This window comes from Micromesistius poutassou, assembly GCF_964030765.1.
Source record: "Micromesistius poutassou genome assembly, chromosome: 6".
NCBI lineage: Eukaryota > Metazoa > Chordata > Actinopteri > Gadiformes > Gadidae > Micromesistius > Micromesistius poutassou.
Window position 1 is genome coordinate 19,519,582 of NC_140276.1, and position 12,500 is coordinate 19,532,081.

A 12,500-nucleotide genomic window follows, 5' to 3' on the forward strand; every position below is an offset into this window, starting at 1 on the left:
AGGGACGCAGCCAGAGGTCCAGAGCATGAGCTTTCCTTGCAGCTGTGCACGAGGGGCTGTGTGTGTGTGTGTGTGTGTGTGCGTGTGTGTGTGTGTGTGTGTGTGTGTGTGTGCGTGTGTGTGCGTGCGTGCGTGCGTGCAGGAGCCGCTTGTCCCGCTGCATGCACAGTCTCATGCAAAAGTTCCAGTCAGTTATTAAAAGTAGTTTCATTAAAATTGAGAATCTCTCTTCAGACTCTGTTGCCATGGTCACGGGCCTCACGTTCCGTCTCAGTGGGCAACACATTGGGCTTAAATTAGGTCCTCTGGGTTTTTATCCTGCATACTAACCAGCGGTCCCACTGCTGGTTCCCTGTCTGGATGTGTGTGTGTGTGTGTGTGTGTGTGTGTGTGTGTGTGTGTGTGTGTGTGTGCGTGCGTGCGTGCGTGCGTGCATGTGTGTTTTTCCGTCCTCTAAAGATTTGGGTCTTGTTCACAAAACCACTGATATGTTAGAACACAATCAACCGCTTTAATCAATTAGACACTAATGTCTATTTATATTTACTTAATCCCGCCGCGTAATCAATCAGACACTAATGGGCAGTCCTATTCCTCAGATAACAACCCATTTAAGGACTACAACTTCCAAAACCCTTGGAATTGAGTTTTCCATGATGGGCCACATTTCTTATTTTACAAAGGTCCTTGATCATTTCATAAAAACACCAAGCTATTCCTCTGATCTTCCCTCTGCTGTCTGCCAGACTAGTGTGTTTTGAGAGCCAGACATAGTTCACGTGATATCCAGCTGTTTGTGTGGATTGAGCTAGCCTACTTTGGTTCTGCTGGCTCATGGCCTGGTTATAATTCTCTATTGGATAGCCACGGCGTGGGTCTCTACGTCACCGTTGTAGCCATTGGTGACGTGCACCTACGTGATCCATTTTTCGGGTTACTTTTTGATCGATTAGATGAGCAGGTTCCCATGTATCTATTTGTGCTTACTCTCAGAATCATGTTGCGCCGGAACCATTAACGCATAACGCATAAACCGACTCCACAGCAACTCAACACAACACAAGTATAATTCAAGCTTTAATGGGATGTGGTTAGCTGCTTGCTGTTATGTTGTTAGCTCACCGCGGCGCCGCTAGCTTAGCTGCAGTGGAGTTTCCACTTGGGACCGGAATGACCCTGCCGCACATTTTATTAAAGCCGAGGGACTGTAGCATGGACAGAGGTTGTTTTGTTTTAACTTTATTTCTAATACAATTATTTTACCTCGGGTACTTTTAAACGTAGGTGGCCCAATAGGGGGTTATTGACGCGTCTCGGTTAATAGCTAATAGTTAAACAGGGCTGCCAACTTTTGTGTTTTGGCCGGAGTGAGATTCTGTAGAATCTTGTAATGCATACCTTATAGCAGGGTCCGCGGGTGTAATTGTTGACGGGGGGGGGGGGGGGGGTCTCGAGGTAGTTTCTCCCACTGTCTCACTACCGTCGGGAGAGTTTGGAAAGGAACGAACACGTCTCAGCTTTTTTTTTTTTTTTTGCCGTGAGGAATTGGATGTGTGGCGTGTGTGCGTGTGTAAACAGGCAAAAGCGTGTGTCACACGGTGAAACCGTGAGAGTTGGCAGCTCTGCTAAAATCCAATTTACTGCTTCATAAGGAGATGAACTGTCTCCATTTTCCGTGCAATAGGCGCAGAGAATATACAAGAGTTGAAGTGAATTTCATCTCCTCCTACTCTCATCTTCTTTCTTCGCCCTCCTCTTCCTTCCCCTCCTCTCTCCTCTCTCCTCCTCTATTCCACTTACCTATCTTCTCCTCTTCTCTCTCCTCCTGTCCGGTCCTCTCTCACATTCTATTCAGAAAAACCCAACACGTTTGCCTAATGGTGAATGCTAAGGCGGGGTATTTGTCCCACAGATTAGGTCTTGGTCAATAAGTGCGTAGAAAGAGTCAACACGCGCCGCTGCCGCGGCACAACGCTGTGTGGGACACGCCCTCCCACTGGCTGTCTTTCAGCTCCACTGTCCCCATTAATCCTCCAGTAAATATTGAACGTTGTGTTTGCTCTGGGCTCCAGACCACCTCCCCTGGCTGTTTGTACTGCGCTGTATGTCCACACACAGATTGAATTGGGCCCTTGTGGCTTTCGGGAGGTTCCGGAGGAAGACAGCGATGATGTCCGACTCCTGGAGTGCAAACTAGAGATTAGCTTCTGTGTTGTCTAATCTGCACACACACACACACACACAGACTGACAGGAGACTTTCAGAGGTAAAGTAACAGCGTTTACCGAGAGAAAATATGGGTTGAGAGAGAAGACAGAGCTGGCCTCTTTCCTTCGAATGGGTGTCGCTCGCAAGAAGGACGCTATCCTGGTCTTCCCTCTGCAACTCATATTTAGTCTTTGTCAACTTAGTTTTGCTTTGTCTCCGGTCGTGTTCCCTCACGTCAGTTGTCAGTGATCACTCTAGGAGATCAATTTGAAATGGTTTCAATATGTATTTCGGAAATAGATGTATCCCTAGGTTAACCACGGAGATCATCTGAGCATTTGCGAGTAATTGAGATTCCTGTTTTTAGATCGAGGCCTGAGGCATCTGTCATTTGATTGGTTCGGAAACCAAGATACCATTCAAGAGATGAGTCTGCCCTGATTGTTTTTTGAGACGTGTGTGTGTGTGTGTGTGTGTGTGTGTGTGTGTGTGTGAGTGTCTGTGTGTGTTTGTGTGTGTGGGTGGCACACAAGTTTGTCTCCAACTGCTCAGCTAATCCATTTGTTAACCCAATTATTATCTGAAAAGCTTTTTTTATCATTTGTGTGTGTGTGTGTGTGTGTGTGTGTGTGTCAGCATGCGCTGCTACTAGCAAGCTAGCGCACTTTAGAGGAGTCCTACGATTCGCTCCAGTTTTCCATGGAAGCTAAAAGAGGGAAAAGGAAGCTGTGAAACACAGGGACTTTTATTAAAACACTTGGCTTTTTTATGACTGCGAAGGAACGATCTGGTTCTCTTTAGCTCAATAAGTGTAAGCTCTGTGATTGGAGGCCCAGAACAGCCTGGTTCCAAAACACATGTTGATGACGTGTGATGCTGGCTCTATGTGTGTTGACGTGTATGTGTGTGTGTGTGTGTGTGTGTATGTGCGTGCGTGCGTGCGTGCGCGCGCGTGCGTGTGTGTGCGTGTGTCTCTGAGCGAGTGTATTAGTGCCTTTTGTTTGGGGTGATGTGTTTGCTTAGTGTCTGCTTGAGTGAGTGAATCATTTGTTTGTGTATCTTCCATTTTCGTGCTTGTGAGGAGAAAGCTTGCACTTGAACCAACCTGAACTGCTAGTGCAGTCTAACAACACTGTTAAGAGCATGGCGTTAAACTTGCGAGGGTTAAGGGTTTGATTCCCACAGGGGGGAGTCCTCCCACGCTGAGAAATATGCACTTTAATATCGTAATACGCTGGATAATGGCGTCCGGGGAAACAGTGTTTAGGCTCTGTTGGGTGATTATTTTCTCTCCTCCTGCTCTGTTCTAACAGATGGCGGACCAAGCAGAACCTGGACTACTGCTTCCTCATGATGTACGCCCAGACCAAAGGAACATACTATGTGCAGGTAGACCCCCACCCCCTACCCCACAAACCCTAAGACCACACCACCCACAACTCATTCACCAACACCAAGCACATACTTACCATACAGTATACTACTGTAGTCTAGAATCCACACAAATCTGCAAGCGCATGTTTTATTTGCCCTTGCGTATGCGTCTGCCCCCCCCCCCCCACCCCCTCCCAACCTTTTCAGACAGATTTCCAGCGGACCTGGCCGGGGTCGGGCCAATCACAACTGTTTAACAGTTTATATATGGGGCCAGGCATTTTCATGTTCCACACGTTTCGGGGCTCTGTTTGGTTGTAGGTCTATCCCGTTACATCCAGGGGCTTTGTTGGTGCGGTCGTTGATAACGATCTGAGCAAATCCAACACAAAATGAAATGTTGTAGACAAATACGCAGTTGCGAATTGGTCTGTAATGTCAGGCTCCGTATATACTGCATACTGTACTGCGTATTATTTCCACAATTTGTGGGGGAGAAGTTGAGGGAGAGGGAGAAGGGAGAGATTACATTTTGTTGCCTGAATATTTTAGTGGAAATTGCAAGTGCTTAACCTATTGTGTGTTTTGTGAGGGGAAAAAAGTATTCACTTCTACTGGCTTCTGTCAACTCAGCCAATGAGGCAGCTGCTTACAGTGCTGACATTATTCCACAATCAGCAGCTCTGATGGGGATATCGGGTCCATGCACTACATAGTGAACCGTTAGGCGGGGGGGCGGGGGGGGGGGGGGGGCTCCAACGCAGCGCTCTCCTGACGGAGCTAACCAGGCTCCCTGAAGGGGTGTCAGACAGCTCTCCCTGCCTCTGACACTCTGACAGGAACATAGAGTCTGCTTCTCTTCTGACATCGCGGTCACGTCCAACCAGGAGGGAGACGTCTTAGTCCCTGTAGGAGAGGATGAGAATTGGAGTGGGACATGGTAATCACTGCCAGGTGGAGCCCTCTGAGTGAGAGGAAGTGGATATACCGGTACACATGTGGTCTATGAGCCTGCGTGTGGATCTACTTCCTGTGTCTCGATGACGACAGAGAAAGTTGAAGCGCATGCTGGCAGTCACATGACACAAGGTCGGGAGAGGTAGGGGTTATCTTGGTATGGCTTGAGATGTTGTTGCTAAGGGTAACAAGAGCACAGATTAGAGCACAGACAAGCACCCTAGCAAACACACTCACTCACACACACACACACACACATACTCTCTGACAACACCTTTCTCTCTCTCACTCTCGCTCTCACTCTCACTCTCACTCACGCACACTCGCATATATATTATATATAACAGCATACACTGTCGCGCACACATACCCAGACCGATATATAGAGGTGAACACACACACACACACACACACACACACACACACACAACATTCCAGTCCTTCCAGTGTGTTTGCTGTACCAGGCCTGTGTGTTCTCTGTCTCCCGCCTCTGTTCCTGAAGTCCTGCCGTCTGTCCTGCCATACAGCGCTCTAATATCTGCATTATTTCATTAGCTTGGCTGTAATTATATCTACCCCAGATTGCAGCCTACAGTCGCACTAATAGGAAGGAACCATTATGGCTTCACTTCAAATCGCCTTCCACTCTGAATTGTGTTCACTGCCCAAGAGGGTTAAATTACGGAGCAGTTTGGACCATATGTTGGCAATCACTAAACCCCACCGCTGCAAATTACAACTACTAGTGTCTAATTAGGGTTAATAGCAGATGTATTGCATTGTCACACACATAATACACTCACTTGTTCACACACACTGACACACACACTTACTAAAGAGGCCAATAAATCTTGAGTTCGTTTTCACTTGTTCTCTCCTCTCCTCTCCTCTCCTTTGCTCTTTTTTTCTCTGGTTCTATCCTACTGTATCTTTCTCTCCTGCCTTCCTCCTCTCTTACACCTTCCCTCCTTCCGTCTCCTCTCCTCCCCTCCCCTCCTCTCCCCACTTCACCTCCCATCTTCTTCTCTGCGTTCTCCGTCGCAGTTGGAGGACGACATTGTGGCTCGTCCCAACTACTTCACAACCATGAAGAACTTTGCTCTCCAGCAGCCCCTGGAGGACTGGATGATCCTGGAGTTCTCCCAGCTGGGCTTCATTGGTGAGAGCCAACGCACCTAGCATGTAGCCCAACCCATTTAATGAGGGTAACCATTACAGCTATCTTGGCATGTAGCCTCACCCAAATGCCCAGGATGACCAACTCACCTAGCAGAGCATGTAGCCTAGCCATGAGATAGATAAGGATCACCAACACAGCTAGCTTAGCATGTAGCGTACCCACATAATGAGGATAAACGTTACACTTAGCTTAGCATGTAGCCTAACCATGAGACAATGTGAACCAACGCAGCTAGCTTAGCAGCCACACGACAAGGTTAACCAATACACCCAGCTTAGCATGTAACCTAGCAACGTGACAAGGTTAACTAGCATACCTAGCTTAGCATGTAGCCTATCCAAAATACAAGGTTAACCGACACACCTAACTTAGCGTGTAGAGGACACAAGAGGAGAATAACCATTACACCTAGCTTACCATTGAGCCTCAACATATATGACACCTATATCTGAATTCCCTGTAGGTGCTTTGGATAAAAGTGTATCCTTAATAACGAAATAATAGCCAAATATGTGTAAACTGCATTACGTTTTGAGTTATGAGAATGGTTTGGCACAGGGGTTCCATCAGATGGGACTTCTTTGGCGACATCCATTGATATCTAGAACTGTGTGAATTACAAATGTTAACTATGTTAACTCTGCTCTAATACAAACCATATAGCGATTTCTAACTGCAAACTTGCTGGTTCAGTGACTTAAAAGGCCACCCTTAGTGAACTTAATCCACCAATTAATTAAAGTGCCAGCCCTTCGGTTTGACCTTGCTCTCCAATTATACTCTATACCAATCGATTGCTTTTATCCATTAAGTGGACGTGCAGCCATGGAGAAAACCAGGGCTGGCTGAGGTGGAACAAGAACATGGATTGTTCTTGTTCTCAGGAACTTCTGAAAACAGATTAGAATTCAGCCTACCGAAAGGTGTAGTAAGGATGTAGTAGTTCTCTTTACAGAAGTGGACATTCCCAGGGTTTAAAAAATATAAGAGCTGAATAAGTTATGAATGTTTTTTTTCTCCAAGTTATAACTTTAAGTTGCTAATAAGCAAACAGACTATCGCTCCAGTGACTGCAGATAAACTTCTGAACCGGAAACTGAAACCAATTATAACCAAAAGAACCATAGCAATGTATTTTAACACTTCAGTCTGCTGACGTCTATGCCCCTGCCCTTGGGCAAAATGATCTTGGGTCCCGCAAAAGTAAAACTAAGCAGCTTTGTGTGCCCGGGTCACCAGTCACACCACATCCGGACGCTCTCTTGCAATCGGCCGAGATCTGCATCAGAGAGATCCACCACACGGGTAGCAAACTTATGTCCTCATTGATCTGGATGTGGGTCCGCTTGTCTGCCTGGCCCGGGTTGATGGTGGTGCTGGTGATGCTGGTGGATGTGGTGGTGGCCTTTAGGGGGAACTGGCTTCCGCAGCACACAGGGGTCAGGCCATGCAGCATGGGTGAGCTGGGTGGGTTGAGAGGGCCAAAGCGAAGCCACTGTGTCTGCTTATCCCCAGACTCCAGAGGTCTGGTCTGGGCCCCTGGGTTTGTAGGAAGGATCGCTCTGGGGTGTCAAAGATGGGGAGGGAGGCGAGGGGGGCAGAGTAGCGTGAACATACACTACTCTCTGCTCTTGTGCTGTGACCGCTTACGCTTCCAGATTATCACTCTCTTGGTGTGTGTGTGTGTGTGTGTGTGTGTGTGTGTGTGTGTGTGTGTGCGTGATATTTCTTTCTGACTGTTCCTATAGGTCAGCTAGTAGACTGTTGTATATAAGACACACACACTCGCTCTGACTAGAACCCACGCACGCACACGCACGCACGCACGCACGCACACACACGCACACACACGCACACACACACACACACACACACACACACACACACGCACCATGTTAAGCCATCAGATTATCATGAGACCCAGAACCATGGTTCCTGGGCCCATTAGCCTGTGAAACCAGCTCAGACACACACTCACACACTATCTGTTCATAGAGAGGAAGTGTGTGTGTGGTCTTGTGACTAACTTCAACTTAAACGTGTGTGTGTGTGTGTGTGTGTGTGTGTGTGTGTGTGTGTGTGTGTGTGTGTGTTTTGGTTTTTCATTTTCCTGGGTTTGTTTCTGTGTGTATTCAAGTTTTGTTTTGTGTGCAAACTAGCTTTGGCAGTATGTATTTTCTTTTGTGTGGGTAATAGTATTCTCCCATGTCATTTTGTGTGATCTTGTACGTGTACACACACATATACACGCAGTACATACACCCAGAGTATTGGACTTTCTGATTAGTGCTACGTTTACCAGGTTATTTTACCAAGCTGTTTGCCACATGCCTTTGTACCATGTGAGATCTAAGAGGATTAAGACGTGTGTTTGTTGGAGAGTCTAAAGACTTATGGGAACCCTCAAACCGCCGTGGGAACCAGGGAGTTGAGAGCTGTGGGTTTGGTCAGAAGGCAGCTATACAGGACCTTACAGAAGAGACACACTGGCCGCTATTCATCCACTTATCTGCTAACTGGCAGATAATGCATGTTTTTAAAATATCTGACTTCCGTTGTCCTCCCCAGTTCTTTCTTCTTCTCTTTAATGTTCAACCCTTCATGTGGTGATTTATTGTATGGCATATCCACTCCTCATAATTCATTTAGATTCATGAAACAAAAACTTATCTTAGTTCTTAACTAGTCATCATAATGAGTTGATGAGTACATACAATCCCTGCTAAGAAAAATAAACAACAATATTCAATTATCACTATTCCTTACATCAGTGTGAAGTGAAGTCAATGTATTCAAATCATCATATGAATTATTAATGCTAGTAAGACAGTAAGGCAGTAGATATGGATGAGATGGATGAGAATATGAGTATTAGTGCTTTGTATGTTCTTGTTTTCCTGAGAGAGATTCTCATAGAAAACCACTACGTCCCTAGTCATACATCTCTCTCTCTCTCTCTCTCTCTCTCTCTCTCTCTCTCTCTCTCTCTCTCTCATATCCCCATCTGTCTGCCTTACTCATTTTCTCACACGTAAAATTACACAGCATCACTTTCTTTCCCAAGAGCTTTGGCTTCTCCACTCTAATAGGTTTCTAAGTAAACCCATCGTGCAAGACATTCTCTCGCTTTCTCTCTCCCCTGTCTTCCTCTAGCTCTCTCTATCTCTTGCTCTCTGGATCTGCCGTAGCGGTCTCTGAAAAGGCCCTCATTAGAGAAGACGTCCCAGGTGTGCTTCCATGGAAACCACTAATCGTATTCAACGATCTGACCCTGGGTACCTGGGAGGAAGTTGAATAAAATAATATAAAGATATACTGTATATCACCTGTCTGGGTAGGGGGGTAGATAGTAGAGCGGTCTGTTTTCAAAGTAGCTGAAAACAGGATGGTTGTTTCAGGGTGAAGTCTCAGATATGAAGGGGTACTTTTTCAGGGTAGAGGGGCAGATATGAAGGTATGGGGTATTGTTTCAGGGCAGATATGAAGGGGTACTTTTTCTGGGTAGAGGGGCAGATATCAACGTATAGAGGTATTTATTCAGGGTAGATATGAAGGTATAGGGGTATTGTTTCAGGGTAGCGGGTTTTTTGTCACAACCTGATGCGCCAGATGGTTTGCTGTACAGAGCCATCTGGAAAGCCATCCTTCAACACTGTATGGAGAAGGGCTGGTTTATTGGCAGGCGATTGGATGAACCATCAGCCTATCAAGGGATTACACCGTCTGCCACGTATCATGTAGACAACGTAGAACCCTGTAAGTCTGAACCATTGTGGTTAGGTGTGAAGCACATAACGTGAGGCCTAGCGAGATGGATTCTCATGTGGTCATTTAGATTTTTAGTTTCTACTGTACTATATTTTAGGGAGAGGGTTTTTTCAGAGTAGTGGGGTATTTGTCAGGGTAGGGGGGGATTTTTCAGACTAGTGTGGTATTTGTCAGGGTAGAAGGGTAGATATCAGGGTAGAGAGGAATTATTCAGAGTAGTTGAGTATTTGTTAGGGTAGAGGCATAGAAATCAGGGTAGAGAGGACTTTTTCAGAGCAGTGGGGGTTTTGTCTGGTAGATGCCGTTTTCTGAGCTTTTAAGGCAGAGCGGATTAGAGTGAGTTATCAGGCCGGGATTAGCTGGCTGTGTTTCTGCTTCACTTATTGTTTGTTTTTCTCCTAGCAATTAAATATCTAACAGGGATTTATCGATCGAGCTAATGTAGTAGATGGCAATATATAATAGTCATGTTTCATTACTGCCGGAGAGAGGGCAGAGACAAGAGACTTTACTGAGTTGAGAGTACTGAGAGAGAGAGAGAGAGAGAGAGAGAGATTACAGTATACTGTATTATATATATTATATATAAAATATTTTATTTTACTATGTAATACTAGAGAGATAGGGAGAGAGACCATACAACATAGTGGGGAAGAGAGAGAGTCACTATTCCTTAGACGCCTTGCTGTGCAGAAGACTCGATTGATATTCTATGTCATATATATATAATAGGCCCTTTATATGTTATTTCATATATACCTGTGATCTGGAAGGAGTCAACTCTTCATCTTTGAATGCTGAGCAGAGGAAATATGGTTTGGTGCTACTTCTTTCTGACAGTTCCTATAGGTCACCATGTAGACTGTAGTCTGTCTAAACCACAAACACAGGCACACATTCTGAATAGAACACACACACAAACACACACAAATACACACACACACACGCACACGCATGCACGCACGCACGCACGCACACACGCACGCACACACACACACACACACACACACACACTCCTCTCCACTCCTCCCCTCTCCTTTCCTCTCCTCTCCTCTCATCTCTTCATCTCCTCTCCTCCCCTCTCCTCTCCTCTCCTCCCCTCTCCTCTCCTCTCATCTCTTCATCTCCTCTCCTCCCCTCTCCTCTCCTCTCCTCCCCTCTCCTCTCCTCTCTTCTCTTGATGTATTATTTTCATTTGAAAGATCATGAAATCCATATTGTGTGTGTGTCTGTGTGTGTCTGTGGGTGTGTGTGCAAGGATTTTGGCGTTTGTTAGTAATGTTTGTTTAAGTCTTGCAGTGTGCGTCTCTCTATGTATCTACATTTTCTCTTAGTGTGTGCTGTTTGTGTGTGTGTGTGTGTGTGTGTGTGTGTGTGTGTGTGTGTGTGTGTGTGTGTGTGTGTGTGTGTGTAAATGTGTGTAATATCAATATGCCTTTGAACTGAACCCGATTGAGTTGTGAAGCCTGAGGGCTACTGTGTGGTTTGGTTGTCCTCTTTAACCCGGGAAACCTTTAATTAATTAGTCCCAATTGAATCCCAGCCCTACCAGTTAACCCACCATTTTGTTCCTTTAGACACGAGGAACTGCCCAGTAAACCCACAAGTGTACTAATAGAATATGCCTACGTTTTTTCGGCTCAATTTAAACAGATGGCCCGTTCTGTCTGCAGGGGTTTTTAAAAGTTGTGTACCGCCAGCACAGCTCTGCTACCACCGGTTTAATATGACCACTAGCGGAAGGTCAAACCAGCACCCTCTGTGGTGGAAACTTTCTGTATGTGGAAACGTAGATGGTGAGGGTCACCACAGCTCAGTCCAAATTCTTCTCAATCTGAATCTGTATCTCCTCTTCCCCAGGTAAGATGTTCAAGTCGATAGACCTGTCGCTCATCGTGGAGTTTATGTTAATGTTCTACAAAGACAAGCCCATCGATTGGCTGCTGGATCACATCATGTGGGTCAAGGTGTGCAATCCAGAGAAGGACGCGGTGAGTTCCCCCTCCAACTTGAAATTCCGCATAGCGGCAGTCACCTTCAGATAGACACATTTGATCCCTTCTACCTTACTTTCAAAGGTATGAAGGCAATGTTTTCAGTTTTTTAAAGCTCTCTTGCAGTCAGAAGTTTGTGGGAAGTTAGAAATAGCACCACCAATGGTGACACTCATTGAAGGATATGAAACAGCTTTGCTCCTATAGCGCCATGGTCTCCTAGCAACAGCCCCATCACATCACAGAGAGACAAGCATAAAGAACATAGCAGCATAAAAGCTTTTGTTAATATCCCACCTAAAGCGGTCAGCAAACCTCATGCAGAAAATAAGTTTGCCGAGATGCAGACGACAGCAATGCAAACATTGTGTGTGATTATCAGGAAAAGCAGGAAGGGCATGATGTGTTTGCATCTGATTTCCCTATCTCCACGGTAACCCTACTGTTCTTCTCTAATGGAACGTTGAGTGACCAAACCCAAACCTAGTATGCTGACCTTAGCAAGACAAGCTACCAGTACCAAGGAATCACAATGCCGTTTACCAGAGATATCTGTACTGTCTCAGTTTTCATTTCACTTTTTGGTGACTAGACAGCAGACAGAAAGGATTAACATACTTAACATGCTGTCATTGTTGTGCACTCTTAGTGTGGTCGCCCTTTAAAAATAGAGTAGAGTTGATGCCGCTACTAAATGATGCATTCAAGCTGTGCTGTTTTATATTCTGTTTTATCATTTGTTATGCTTTCACCGTTGTAATGTTGTAGGGTGCTTTTGTTCCCACACACTATACTCAAGTGGGCCTGAGACTTAGTACAAAACACACTCTACAATTTATGAACTGTAAAATCTACATATTCCTTCCCTTCTCACTTACCTTCTAGGCCCCAATACTATTTAATGTAAAATATATACCATATAACTAATAATACTCCCAAATGATCATCTCTCTCTCTCGCTCTTGCTCTTTCTAACAGAAACATTGTGACAGACAGAAGGCCAACCTGAGGATTCGGTT

General features: G+C 45.5%; 1 protein-coding gene across 1 annotated transcript in view; it reads left to right on the forward strand.

Moving 5' to 3' along the window:
- mgat4b (alpha-1,3-mannosyl-glycoprotein 4-beta-N-acetylglucosaminyltransferase B) overlaps positions 1–12,500 on the forward strand; it is a 67,271-nt gene that overhangs the window by 46,949 nt on the left and 7,822 nt on the right. The window contains exons 7-10 of the mRNA XM_084469220.1: positions 3,522–3,597; positions 5,584–5,698; positions 11,348–11,478; positions 12,460–12,500. The exon at positions 12,460–12,500 is cut by the window's right edge and continues 67 nt beyond it. Of these exons, the coding sequence (XP_084325346.1) occupies positions 3,522–3,597; positions 5,584–5,698; positions 11,348–11,478; positions 12,460–12,500 (363 nt within the window). The remainder of the gene's footprint in view (positions 1–3,521; positions 3,598–5,583; positions 5,699–11,347; positions 11,479–12,459) is intronic.